The sequence below is a fragment of the Lagopus leucura genome, unplaced genomic scaffold (genome assembly GCF_019238085.1).
Source record: "Lagopus leucura isolate 7727_CA_CO unplaced genomic scaffold, USGS_WTPT01 Super-Scaffold_100159, whole genome shotgun sequence".
NCBI classification, from domain to species: domain Eukaryota; kingdom Metazoa; phylum Chordata; class Aves; order Galliformes; family Phasianidae; genus Lagopus; species Lagopus leucura.
The window spans coordinates 30,389,460-30,404,705 of NW_024962335.1; the positions used below are offsets into that span (position 1 = coordinate 30,389,460).

Genomic DNA, 15,246 nt, shown 5'->3' on the forward strand with positions numbered 1-15,246 from the left:
TGTATTGGGTAGACTATGCTTAGGTTTGTAGTGTTCAAGAAGACATTCCCGCTACCCTCATCACAGACAGCTAAATAACTCAAAAATCCTACAGACCATCTACAATTTAAGTTAGCATCTGTCTGGAAAATTAGAACTCCTACCCCTTTCTCTGACAAATACTCCATTCTTTGACAATTGCATTTCCTTAACACTTCAGTATATTTTTTCATTTCAAAAGTAAAATCAAGACTATTTGCATAAAATCACAGTCTATTTAAACACAGGGTACAGAACCTTACATACCTTCTGTTGCTGCCAAATCCCATGCCAAGCCTCTCTAGTTCATTTTTCTTCTTACCAGATAGATTTAACTTTTCTTCTTTTGTTTTAATATCAAGATCTCTGTAGGCCAATCGTAAAGATGATACACTAGAACAAAACATACAGTTAAATGTTAATGTAAAATCATTTTAAAACAGCAATATTGATAGAAAACAGGTAACGCGTATTATACAATTGTATCTTGTTTTCTGTGTTTACTGAAAATATTCATTATTAACAAGATCACATTCCAACTATAAGAATGGGAAAAATGTGGTAGAGAATACTGTTTAAACAGTACTCTGAGTATGGTTGGGTTTTTTGTTGTTGGGTTTTTTTTTTCCTCCTTCAAAAGATATGTAAAAATTTCTACTGATAAAGTTCAGGGTACTGTTTTGCTCTACCATCAAGTCAACCACTGTCATAGTGGTACCTGCTTCCCAATAATTACCAAAATCACCCAACTCTGATACATTACAGTATCCTCAATACAACACTAGTAATGTGCTCCCCAAGAGCACTCCTTGGCCCTGCTATATCTTCCTACATGCTCCTAATGGTTTTAACACCTGCTATATATACTTGAGGAACTTTTAGTAGAGGTAAACCACACTTCCCCTCTGTTGATGCTGCTCTTCTCTGTCCCAGAAAAAGAATCTCAGAAGAGAGAAGAGAATCTTTGTAGCTGCAACATCAAATATATTCTCTAGTATGGGATCTCTGGAGCATCCAAAACGTATTTACTCCATGACAAGCAACATATTTTGTCACCTGAAACATCCTTGTAATTCAAATACAGTAAGAGCTGAGATGCCATCGGCCTTTCTAAACTTCAAAACAGTATTAATTATTTCCCAGCAGTATCAATGTAGGAGGTAGAGTTTTTAAATCATGATTACAGAACTGTAGGAACACTGCTTAAATCTAATTTGTTAGTTTAAAAGGGATGCAAAGAGTAATTTTAATGAGGAACACAACAATATCTAATTCATAGGTTGTGTCTGTCATAAAGTACAAATGAACACTATCAGAAGAAAAGCAAATGGGAATTAGATGTTACTTGTAGATACCTGTAGACTTCCTGTTGCAAGTAGAAGGGAAATATCTAAGTTGAAAACAATACATTTTCCTTCTAACTTTCCATCCATTTTATACGGAAGCAGGAATGAAAAGAAAAGCCACTTGATTACTGAAACGGGCTCTTCTGGTCTTGCTCTTCATCAGGCCCCATGTGCCCTTACTTAGTTTTAAACAGGAGTACAAGATGCCTCTAACAAAGGTCATATCTTGCTGGACAGTGCAGACTACTGCAAGACAGAGGTTGTGCACCTGAACTTAGGATGACTGGATATCCTTTGATTGGCCCTTCAGAAGGCCTTAATTCAGAACTAAAATGCATTATGTGTTACGTTCAGATGCTGGCAACAATAAATGTCAGTCATCTGTTGAATGATTTTTGAAATCAGTAAAATCTGAAAAACTTATTATCAAACTACAGAATGTATCCAGGAAAGTTTTTAATCAATTCTTACTATTTAGAACCAACCGTTATAGAGAAAATGGGAAATGTTTTCTAAAGTTCAGCTTAATACTGATACTGAAAGAAGTCTACTCAGCACTTCACTTAAATAAAAAGATAGCAGTCTGTTTCATGAAATCTATTTAATGAACATAAAAAACCTCTTGTTTTCTGCAGATTAAAAATCACCATTATACCTATTAGTTTTATAGTAACTCTAGCAGTCTATTATTTTGTTACTGTACAGCAGAAAATGAAGAAACTGTGTACCAATTATAAAATTACTTTTTAAGTTTCAAATCTTAGGTCTCTTTCTAAAAAGAAAGCATCAAAAGTATAATTTCCAAACATGTAACAAAGTCACAATTAAATAATTTACTAAAGCTCATTACTCACTCATTAGGTACTAGATTTTAAAACAAAAACCACACAAATTAGCTGGAGGCATGCACAACTTTAGAAGCATTCATTCTTCTTTAATTTTGATATACACTGCCATCTACAGTTAAAAACCCAAAAAGTTAATCTGTAGTGAACGTTACCTTGCCCCTACTGAGATTGGATACATAAACTGAGGTCTATGTGCATCCCTTGCATTTACAGACACTCCTAGAGGGTTCTAGCTAGCCCAGAAATATTGCAGTGCACCTATACACATCAGGCACCGACAAATGTTTCTGACACAAAAACAGAATCACTAACGTGAGTTTCTTCCAAACTGCATAATATCATTTAAAAGATTATCATTAAAGAATACTAATAATTAATAATGAACAATCATTTTTCGTTTTTATTTAGCAATACATTCCTGCAATTCAGTTTACTGGCAATTTCTGGCAATCGATGAAGGATGTGATTTTTGTCAGAATACTCAGAATACTCAGAAAAAAAACAAACGATCCCCTTGTGATTAATACTTTTGATGCACACAAAACATCCATTTTTGCAGAGGCCATGTAACATGTATGCAAAAATACCATGAAGCAGATTGTAGGCCCAAAAGCTTGGTATCGTGAATTCCAAGTGATCTTCTCATTTTGCAATTGCAATTATACACAGAAAATTCCTCAACAGTTTATTAAAGTGAGGCAACCTAGTTCTTATCAGATGTAATGCTAAGAATAAAAGCTGCAGCCTATTTACTGAGGATGGACCAACAGAGTTGGGGCCTCTGACAAAAAACAAGTTCTTATGAAAATGAAGGCAGCTTCTGTATAAAACAGCTTAAACTTAAGCAGGCAATTCTAGCCATACTTAACCAACCTGCTGCTTTTGACAGTGAAACTTTTACCCAACACATACACAAATAAGACAGAGCACCTGTATGATTCCTAAGCAATCAGTGAGTCTGTTACAATGTTTATACACTTCATTACACCAAGCCAAAATGAATTACATAACTACCAAAACGAACTACCGTAACAAGTACTGAATAAAGAAAGTTCAAGAGGTGAGAGTCTCATCTGGTAACACGGCCAATGGAACAATTACTTTTTGACACGTCTCACTCACATTTGGGGATCTTCATTGAATTAAGAACTAAAGCTTTATTTGCAAAAGTAGTGCTTTGGCAGCATTTAAAATGCTGACAGTTAATTCATTAACAACAAATCAGGCGCTGCATTTTACCATTGTATATACAACTCATACTTACAGTGGCTCTTCCATCTCTATTTTCTTACTGCTATGAAGATCCTCTTGTTCCTTCATTTTATCTACAGCTTGTGCTTGTTTTTCAATCTCATTAAAGTTTTGGCTGCTGACTTTTTGTGCTCCCAAACTGCCTTTTTTGGCACCAAGCTTGATGCATTAAAAAAAATTAAAAATAAAAAAGACCCATGATTACAACTGAGAAAATATTGAAGAATCAATTTTGAAAGCAACAACAAATACTACACTCTGTTAGGGAATATACAGTGCAACATCAATAATGATTATGCTGCATAACAATAATATGATAAACTTTGTTGCACCTGAACCATTTGATGCTCATTCACTTAATTCATAATTACAGAAGTTATAGAAGTGACTAAGATTTTTGAAATAGTTCTTACTGGCCAGTCTTAGTAGTAAGGACTGATTTATTCATATTTTTAATAAATGTGTACATAAGAAATTAACCATAAGATAGGAATACACAAGTTTTGCATATAAGTGTATGCAACATTATATGCAAATTATATGCAAAAGTCATATGCACAATTAGTATTTGCATATAACAAAGCACAGCAAGTTTTTGTTTTTATTAAGATAGACACGTCAGTTAAAGAGGTCACAGTTTTGTGATTTTTTTTTTTTTTAAATAAATCTATTTCTAGCTCATTACTTTAAAACATGAATACAAATCCTTTCATTCTGCTCATCAGTTATTTAAAAAACACTGACTACTACCAATTTGAATAGACAAAATCATGTAGATTCAGAAACAACAAAACACTCAAACTGCTGCTCTCAGTCTCCCATGTGTTCAACTCTTCATCTGCAACACTACAGCAGTATTAATTTTCCCAATATACCTATCTTAACATCATGAAGTCCTCATCTAAGAGCTCTGGTCTATGTACACACAGAATTGTACAGTTTTAGGCTCTGACAATGCACGTGCACCTGTGAACCCAATTACATTCTTTTATCTCTAAGAGAACATAGCTGCATCAGCCACTTGGAATAAACAGGAAATTCCTCTTGTATACTGAAGCCCTCTAGTGGGAGCAATGAATAGTATGTTTCAATCTTTTCAATCGTTTGACCCAATGGATGTAATGTACGGAGAAGTACATTAGCCAAACCTAAATGTAGTGACTCCCTGTAACATGACGTCCTTGTAGCCTATTATTAGGGATATTTTACTGGGAATTGTGAGCTATACTCCCAAAACTTAGCTTTCCCTGAATACACTGAGTCAACTCTGAAATATCTGGCTCAGTTTTCAGTTCCTTGAACAATCACTCAGCTCCTCACGTCTTCTGTACAAAGGCCAGATGCCTAAGAAAGAGTTGGGATCCAATCCATAAACAACTCTCTAAAGTATCCTGAAACTACTTTCAACTGAATGCAGCTGCAAGTTATCTATAAATACAACAAAGCGCCATACTGCGGTGTGATGCTAGATGAGAGCTGCTACACAAATAAAAACCTGAATGTCTCAAGTTTACCCTATACTGACACATTAAGCCATGCATGCATATTTAGCCACTTAAAAGAGCTATTGGAAATGCCTCTGTTTTCAGGATTTGCTACAGAAAGAACTCAAATGTCAACTAATATAGCTGAAAGACTAAAGAAGTGAATCCAAAGTCAACATATCTGACAAGAAAGAAGAAAGGTTACAGGGCACATTAAAGGATGAAGTTGCAGGCACAATGGTTGTGAATGAAGCCTATGTATCAATACAGGCTTTGACACTTTTATTTTACTTATTTTTTAAAAGACAGCAGGTGTAAAAGTCTAGGCAGTGCCATAAGCTGCAAGTACGCAAATGCACTCAGAATTTATCTGAAATCAGAAACCTCCTCACGCATCTGAAGTACTCTGCTACAGAACAACAGCAATCAGTCAGACAAATTCATCTTAACAATCAGAAAATCATTTGAGTTGGAAGGGACCTATTCATTTTGCAATGGATCATTAGTTGTTTTGATGTAGGTCTTCTATTGCATTTTAGTTTCATAAATTGCTACTGATATATGTACTGTTTAGTATTAACTCACATAATACATTTCCAAATTGTAATTTACTACTTCCACAGGTCTATAATGCAGAGGAGAAATAAAAATGTTAATTATATAGACTTACCCCTTTCTTAACCTGATTCGGCTTCTTTTTTATGAACGAGGTGCTCTCTGCAATGATGAAATGTACATTACTCAACATACACTTTTACTAATTTCAGAACTGCAAAAGATAATTTCTACAATTTCAGTCTCAAGATGTGTTTTCAAATTTACTATCATAAAGTATTACAGTTTCTTCAAGAAGAGATTCAGAAACTAAATTGAGTAACAGTGAACTGAGTGGTAACTATTACCAAGAAAATGTGAGAAAGAGCCTCTGATTGAGGATATGGTACCTCTCGCCTATTCTTAAGAAGAATAAAATTACAGTTCAGTTTTTGGTTGTGGATACCTACTAGTACACAGACTTGCCATTCTGAATCATGTTAGAGGTTTACCTGATCCCAAACCACTTCCAGGACAAATTTTCACTAGATAGAAAGGCACTATCTATGTTTAAAACAACCAGTGATAAAATAAATCAGTATCATCATAACTGCACCAACAAAATCACAAACATCACCAGAGGTGACAACATACTTTACCACTGAACTGAAGAGTTTTGCTCAATTGCCTACATATACTACTAGGAGACTAAATTTACATATAAAGTTTGCAGGTTCCAGACTTAATGCTTTGTATTAGACTTTGAAACATACAAAATAAACGTATTTACATCCTGCTCTTCATGAAGTCTGAAGCAACTTCTGATCCTGGTACTTTCATGAGGCCATTAGCAGTTGAATTAACTTCAGTTTCCAAACAACTCCTACTAAATGCTTACACATATAGGAGAAACTCGAGTTGAAATTTAGTCAGAAATAGACTAAACAAGAATACACAGAACAGAGATTCTTCGTGTAAGATAGAACTTGCCTTGTCCAAAACAAGTAAGAAAAGCACTTGTTCTGTGAAAACCTGTGTTATAGATAAAAATCAGAAAAAACAGGTAGCACATGTAGATTACTCTTTCTCCTACTCTCTAGTCTCCATCTCATTAAAAAAAAGCGAACTCAAAAACAGCAATGAAGATCATGCCATCTTGAAGCACTAAGCTAGACCAAGCAATACTTCTCTACTAACACTGTGCTGCTGAAAAAAAAAAAAAAAAAAAAAAAAAATCAATACTCCTGGCTCCTGCAGGGTGATCCTAAAAAAGATACGCCACCTATGTATTTAATTCTATTCTGATTTCCTCAACTTCTTAAGTTATACAAAGACATATTCCTTACTGTTATGCAAATTAAGATTCTAGACACTGAAGATCTTAAATTACAAATACAAGATTTTTCCTGCCTAATTATGTTTTGTTTTCTGAAAAGGAAGCAAACCTACATCTAGGTAGAAAAAGGGACCTACAACTTGTAGTCTTGCTTTACATAAAGTTCTTGCTTAAACAAATAAACAAAAAAAGCAGGCCATTATTCACAGCAAAGTGCTCTACCTGTGTACAGATGCAGAACTAGAAGGCAGCTAACACACTCAAAGCATTATTGGTCAACATTACTCGGTGCATTTAAACTCACCAAGTCAGCAAGGATAACATAGATAAAACCAGAACACTGTTGACTAAACCTGATTTCTTTAGTGGAATACAGCATTTAAGAGAAGTCGTAAAACAAATTCTGATTTTTCAAAGTAACTCATGTACAGAATATTGAAGTAAGACTTCCACATCCTTCCCCAGTCACACATTCTGAGTAAAAACACATAGAGAGGTACACTGTACTGGTTGCTGTCTTCTGCTTATGCTCATTACCTAATGTGGCTTTTGGTGATGTACTAAGGCAATCAACACTTGGTCCATGTTCTGGTCCACCTGAAAATATAATGTACAGCAAGGGTAAGAATACCAGAAGGTTCATCATAATGTTTAAATACCAAAACACAACTCACCATCCTCAGAGTTAGATATAGACAGCATAATGTGTTATTTCTGTTACAGCTTTACCAGCTACTAACAGTCACCCAAAGATTCATCTGAAATCTTCTGAATCAGACTTTAAGTTGGATTTCTACTAAACATTATTAAAGGAACATGCAACACCACACATTCTAGCACAACCCTTCTAGAAACACAATCCTTCCCAAAATTCTGAAGTTATTAGCAAGGTTAGATGATTTAACTATTGAAGCAAGGTAAAGAGAGCCTAAACAAAGAAACTGTCAGAAAATGCACAAAATTTTTTTGTTAACAAAGAACCAATCATACCTTCATAGCTTTCCAGGATGTTTTCTGAAGCTTTCTGTTGTAGAGGAACTGGCTCTGGCTCTGATAATACCCATTCTGTATTCTTCATATTGAATTAAAAAAAATAAAAATAAAAATCAGAATTGCACACAAAATGGAATCCATCAAATAAATACGAGCACTGTACTCAAGAACCACTGATGAGTTAGTATTGAATTCTTATGACTATAGCTTCTAGTTTTAAAACCTATTAAAAGAAATGTCTACCTTTATTAAAAAGTGACCTGCTTTCAAAGCACTGCTGAGCATCTGAGTCCACCTTTCAGGAAATTTCAGTGTTTACCATCCAAAACAACAACATGCATTTTAATTACATTCTAGATTTCATCGCTGCATGCTGGCCATTCTCTTTTATTTATTTTTTTACTCTTAACATTTATACAGTACATGAGATCTGATTTCTAATTTATTTACATATAGTAACCAACTCTTCTCCCCACGCTAGGCTCTCATACTTCTTATTTTCTAACATTTACTTTTTGACTACAAGCAGTACTCCAAAGTCTTTGAGTCCTTTCATTTAGCTCAGACAAATCCTTCTCACCAGGCAAGCCTGAGGCCTGGACACAATAATACCTGCTTAATATTACCTTTTTTCCTCTACAAGCCCTTTGCCAGTTCATGCTTGCTTTTCTTTAAAACCTCAACCTCAAAGCTTCCTGTAATTTCCCTCTCAAAATACCACACTCAAGGAATCTCTTGCCCTGAGGCACACAAACTAATTGTCTCTGAACTCCTATCTTCTCAGCTATTCAAAAACTTTGCTCTGAAAATCTATTGTACCTGACCCATAAATTCTCCCAAAAGGGTTTGCATCAAGTTCCTACTTCTTGTCCTCAGCCTAAAAATATTTACAGCAGTTCTCTGCTTAACCCTCCTTCTCCCTAGCTTGCTTCAGCTTATGCTTTTCCTTGCAAGTGTTATTCCATGTTCCTTTTGGAAATAAAAATACACTAATTATTTTTCTACTGTCAGAACAGATCATCTTCTGGTGAAACCCTAGATTATAACAAAAAGCTTTAGGTGTTCACAGACAGCATATGTACTAGAAAACACTACTGCCAGAACATTCAATATTGTTGCAATATTTAGGAGTATTAGTGTAGCAGTAACTTAATTATTGGAGGTTTAAGGTCTAAATTGCTTTCATGGGTATTTTTCAAATATCAGAGTCAAGAGAGTCTCTGAAACACTGCTCTCCAAAATATACACAGCACCTATCACCAAAAGGCACTGGGAAAGCAGAGCAGAGCTAAGATCAAACACATAAAAACCAACAGCAGCAACAGCCTGCAGAAAATTATTTTAATTTTTTTCCAAAGAGGATGTAATTCTGCAGGGAGGAAAGAAAAAGCACCTGCTTCACCAATGTTTTAGGAACTATTACATTTTATTGATTATAAACTGAAGTTTTCACTTAGTGAATTTAGATCAGGGCACTCTCAAGCCAAATGGCTCAGTCATGAGTCCAAGTGAAATTATGTGCCTAAGAAAAACAGTTTCATTCCAGATTTAGCTACTATTTGGGTAATTCTGAATTATCATCTTAGAAAATCATTCACATTCAGGAAGAATTTTGAGACTCACAGAAGGATGAGAAGATGAATGAGTTTAATTCAACAACCTACTGCCTAAGATTTTCTTTCAGGGTTTAACCTTCATAACAGAACACACAGTTATCCTAATATGTTCAGAAAGCAAAGAATTAAGTAGAGCCAACCTATACCTTGGAAGAAGCATGGGACGCAAAAAAGTCCTCTTCTTTGTGCTGAGGTGATGCAGGTGGCATTCCACATCCATCTATCCACAGCTACAAGTGTTCACAGAGAGGATCAAGGTAAAGAAGGAGGAGGAGATTATTAATTTTACAAGACAATTGCATTAAAGTATTCTGAAAAATGCACTTATCTTAAAACTACATTTTTATCAGGTTAAAAATTTAGCGATTTTCTTTTCCTAAGTACTTCACCCTTGCCAATTTATTTGAGTATATGACATTCCTTGTTTAGATTCCATGGCTGTGATATCTTCCTTCGCAGTAACCATTTCCTTCCTAACCAAATACTCAGTATAAGCTCTGCTGCAGTAATATTATCAATATTCAGTATCACTAGAGTTTTAGAATCAAGTTTTTTCATATACTCATGTAAGAATAAAAAAAACACTAAGAAAATACCATGGTCTGGTACTTTGATGAATTGTCCCACTCGGTCTAGAGCTCCAAAACCTCTACTACACCTGCAGAAAGCTGTAGCAAGATGCTAACAGTTCTCAGGGTAAGCTGCAGAGCCCTAAGTGCCTCAGGTCATTCCCAGAACCCTGCAAGACAATACCTGAACTTGTGATCTACATTCTAAGTTTAGAAGGTTCTTACTAATACACGCAAAAGACATCATGCTGAAAATAGTGACCATATTCAAAAAGGTTATGAAATATGCAACATGCTTACCTCATCATTAAATAATCAAACGAACCAGTAAATTAGAGGGTTTTTTTTAAATGAGACCAGTATGAAGACTAATTACTGAACGAAACTTCAATATAGATAGCACATCACCACTCAGGCTTGCAGTGTATTCAGAAATATATTTACTATTTTTTTAAATGTAAGAAATAAATTATTAATACCAAATTTTTGGATGAAATCTATAACTGAAGATAACCACAGCTCTTTAAAGTGTCATTTGGGGAACTTCATGCCAACTTATACGCAAATAGTATATTAAGTTTACTTAAATTTGTTTCATATCTAAAGCTATTAAGTAAAAAAATTATCTGAAATTAGTGATGTAAACCATGCTAAATACAATATCCATAACATAGAATTATTGTAACTCACTAAATTTCATGCTGTATCATATATAGACTAGAAGAAAAAAAAAGCAAGAAAACTGTATTGTGTTTTGTTCCATTTCTTTTTTTCTTTTTTTTTTTTTGTTTGTTTAATTCCCACTCATCTGATCAACTTCAAATGAATTAGACACGGACTTGAACACACTGAATTAAACAATCAAAGCATTCATTCTGCATACGCAAAACAGAAGTGTTGTGTCAAACTTACTTAACGCCTCAGCAAACTCATATGCTGCATAGTTCAGTAACAACTTCTTCCTGTCAGCAATCTCACTTCTAGGCTTTGACAGCATGCCTGAACTGCATCAGCACTTTTAACAGAACAGTATGCTCAAGACACAGAATTTGTGAATTTTTCAAGTATATTTTCTGTAGAAAAATGTACCTACTCAAATCAAAACACTGTAAAAATCACAACTATCTTATAGACAGCTATTGGAACTTCTATGTTTTTACTATGCTGTACTTCTAAGTAATAATTCAGTTGCAGAAAAGCAAATCTAATCACAATACATAATTCATGGAGAAGAGCTGGCATATTCATTGTGCAACAGCACAAATACAATTTTGCAATACATCTGTGAAACAAAGTAGTTCCCATTTTGAAGAATACCTGAAGTTTCCACCTACAATTCCTGTAAGTTACTCCAAATGATACAATTAATGTTTTGAGTAACCCAGAAGTGATTCTGAAACATCAGGTTCATCTCTACCCTCGGTATCTGCTGCAAATTATTTACTCCACTTCTTGCCTCCTCAAAGCAATATGTAGCAGTACCTCCAAAATAATTATCTTTCACATTGTAGATTAGAAACTTTCAATGACTCCAGTGGTAAATGGGAAATGTTTCAGAAATCTGAATGACAAAAGACATACATGACTTACATCAGTACCATGTTTTCTTGTTGCTTGTGTCGCAAGAGATTTAATCTTCTCCTTGTAAAGCTGAGCAGCTCGACTGTTATACTTTGCATTGGTGTCATTTGTTGTGCATCCATGTTGATGGAAAAAAGCAGACTATGAAGCAAAATATATAAAATGCTATAAGAAACAAATTTCAAAACAAATGGCACTTAACATTAGTATACTCTGCAACGCAGCAAAAGACTCTGCTCCTGTCTTTAATTGTAAACTATGAAGTCTATGTAGATCTCCAAAATAAGAAGAAAACTCCATTATGGCAACATATGAACACATAAAACAACAAAACCCAAAAACATCAGTGGAATGTTCTAGAATTATACACAATTCCCATCATATAGAATGATTCCTACCTCCAAATCTAACAGCTGAAGAAAGGAAGAGGTAACTGACTGCTAACAGCTGTGCTTCAAAAGATGTTTCTAATATTCTAAAAGGCATTGCTTGGCTTCATGTCAAACATGCCAGGGAGAATAATGTATGTTCAACAGACTTTTTACATGGGCAGACAAGGGGGACTGGCTTTAAACTAAAAGGGGAGATTTAGGTGAGATGTTAGGAGGAAATTCTTTACTCAGAGGGCAGTGAGGCCCTGGCACAGCTGCCTGGAGAAGCTGTGCTGCCCCATCCCTGGAGGCATTCAGGGCCAGGTGGGGTGGGGGCCTGGGCAGCCTGAGCTGGTGGGGGGCAGCCCTGCCTGCAACAGGGGGCTGGAACTGGATGAGCATTTCTTCCAACCCAAGTCATTCCATGATGCTGTAATTCAACAGCATCAAAATGAATATAAAGAAATGGTCTTCCTTAAAAAAAAAACAAAACAAAACAACAACAAAAAAACCCAAACCCCCCAAATTTCTGTGTATGTACGTATAGATACACACACTCTTTTTACGTGCTTATTTACATACAAATTTTGTTTGCAAGATCAAAACATGGAAAAACTAGGTATGTTTTTTAATACCTAGAACTAAGTAGCAAATTACATCATACGTTCTTGCACAAAAGAACGTATCAGACCATTACAGCAAAACACACTAAACAAGTTTCTGATAGAGTCAACAAATCCAGGTAACTGAAGGTTGTAATGTCAAATGTAAAACCAGTACACAAATACCACACTCTGTAAAAAATTAAGCCAGTCAACTGCTGTAACTACAATAAAACAGTTGTAAATGTCACCCTGCCACAAAGATTGTGTATATCTGCTTATAAAAACATTTACATTTATGAAGTTGACTTTCAGAGCTTTTCTTTGTAGGCCCCAATTGCCATCACTGCAGATATTTATTCTGAAGACAAAAGGAACTTGCAACACCACATTTCCTAGCAACCTTCAAGAGAGCTAGGAAATAGTTAGGAAGTTCACAACTGCTGTTATCCAAGATTCAATGTCATCAGGCAATTATAAAATACAAATAGCAAATGTTAATCTGGCAGTACATCTAAGCAACAGTTAGTAAAAATAGAATTTAACTGAACTGGAACAAAAAACCAAACTGTTTTTAAATTAAATTAAAGGCAAAATGTCAACTTTACTTTTTAAATGTTCAGGTACTTTACTAAACTGGTCTTTAAATTTTCAGCCATTTATCTTCATTTCTCAGGAACTCCAAAACAGATCATTATGAATTTGAGGTATACAAGGAGTGAGTGTGCTTATATTTGACCTCTTGGCAATGCGTTATAGGAAACAGTGACATCCAAGCAGAATGTAAAAGAAACCACACAAACTTAAAAGATGTTTACTGTTAATCCTCTGGGAATATGCTTTCTGAAAGTAACTGTGGTTCTTTTTCAAACTCTGCAGCCTCTTCTTTCCAATTGTCTTAAAACCTTTGGCTAAAAAAAAAAAAAAACCCTCTTCTGATTAGTTAGAACTATGGTGTTTATGTACCAGGTGGTAAGAAACTTGACAATTAAATTCATATAACTGCAGCTTAAAAAAAGAATATAACTTAAGAAAGGAGAGAAAGAGTAAAGGAGGGTGAAAACATCACTTTATTTCAGAGGAAGCTGCACAGCTGTTCAGATCTGCACACCAGAAACAGTCCCTTGCCAAGTACCAAATCTAAAGAATTCAAAGACTGCAAAATGCAGAAGTGTAAGATAAATTATAATGATCCTCAATTCACCGTTCTCTGCATGGAAATAGATAAATAACTAGAACTTTCTTTTTGAGAAAGGTGCAGCACTGGCATAACTTTAACTTACAAAAATACTGTGAAATAAACTTATTTCTAAGTACATATGAAAAACGAAACCAAAAGTAACAGCAAATACGAATTGGCCAAAACAAAAACACTGCTACTTCCTCTCTGACAGCATCATGTGCCTTATCCGGATTTCAATGGGTACCAAAGTCATACCTTGACTTATGAGAGACTTCCAACACTGACATGCTCTTTGGCATGGCATCATTGTAAGCCCCATAAGGAAACACAGCCTCAGGAAAACACATGTTAACTAGGTTTACAAGCAGAAGGAAAGCCATCTTTCAGCAGTTACCAATGTTTCACTGTTAAATTAGATGTATTGACAATGTATCAACAGTAGTTTCCAAGCCTAACAAGCTTCAAGGCGCAGGATACATACAGCGTTTGCATTTCCTCCAACTTGCATGCACCTCAGTTGAAACCAAGACCAATTGGAATCCAGTTCTGTAGATCTAAAGAGAGGGAAACATGCTTAGTGTTATCTCCATAGCCATTCAAAATCTACCTTTTTCTGTGCAAAGAGTCTCTCACACAAATTATTTTGGGGAAGTGTGAGGCAGTGACATGATTTAGCAGAGGGTTGTTAGAGTTAGGATAGTGTGGTTAGGTTGTGGTTGGACTTGATCTTTAAGGTCTTTTCCAACCTAAGCAATTCTGTGATTCTGTAATTTTATTAGAAGAATTCTAATCATTATAATACTATGATCATCAGGAATGGATTCTTGAAAGACCTTTTGTAACATTCTTATACACAGTGACAAAGCAACAGAGGAAGAATATTGATTTTAGCTGATGGAAAACATTTGCTTTTAAGTGCAATCTATTCTTAAATGCATTGCTCTCATATACTTCAAACAGTATCTTCCATTTCAAATATTTCAAATGCCTACCAGATGTAACTCAGGTGAGGGTAACTCACCTGAAATCAGAGAACCTCAGTAAAACAGCAACAACTGGCTGAGCCACCAAAGAGGGTAGCACTTTATATAAAAACTCTCTCCTCCTACCCCTAGTACAAGCACTACAGCAACGTAATGAACTACTTCAGGAAGCAAAGCAGGCAAAAAAAGGCTACGTGGGTCTCTTAACTGGCTTGCAAGCGCATCAGATTATCATTATGATCAACACACTGTCACACTGTTAGATAACAAAGATAACAAAGTGCTATCTGCCTCGGTCTTGATTCAGAGAAAATGATGAAGCGCTTCAAAGTGCTTACTCCCTTCTTTGTTTTCATCATCTTCAGTGCAGAAACAAATCTGTCAACAAAGGCGTGCTACTGACACAATAAGCAGGTAATGGAAAAGGGTGCACGGCATAAGTGCTATTGAACCCTACCTATTTACCTAGTTCCCAAGTAGCCATCAGATAAAACAAAGCCAATACAAACATTAAAAACGTTTGAAGGAGAA

General features: G+C 35.3%; 1 protein-coding gene across 2 annotated transcripts in view; it reads right to left on the minus strand.

Annotated features, from left to right (window-relative positions):
- ARFGAP3 (ADP ribosylation factor GTPase activating protein 3) overlaps positions 1 to 15,246 on the minus strand; it is a 33,521-nt gene that overhangs the window by 13,186 nt on the left and 5,089 nt on the right. For both annotated transcript variants that reach the window (XM_042890366.1, XM_042890367.1), the window contains exons 3-10: positions 14,214 to 14,286; positions 11,586 to 11,717; positions 9,573 to 9,656; positions 7,808 to 7,889; positions 7,355 to 7,414; positions 5,618 to 5,664; positions 3,477 to 3,622; positions 286 to 411 (exon numbers count right to left, since the gene is read on the minus strand). In XM_042890366.1, the coding sequence (XP_042746300.1) occupies positions 286 to 411; positions 3,477 to 3,622; positions 5,618 to 5,664; positions 7,355 to 7,414; positions 7,808 to 7,889; positions 9,573 to 9,656; positions 11,586 to 11,717; positions 14,214 to 14,286 (750 nt within the window). The remainder of the gene's footprint in view (positions 1 to 285; positions 412 to 3,476; positions 3,623 to 5,617; positions 5,665 to 7,354; positions 7,415 to 7,807; positions 7,890 to 9,572; positions 9,657 to 11,585; positions 11,718 to 14,213; positions 14,287 to 15,246) is intronic.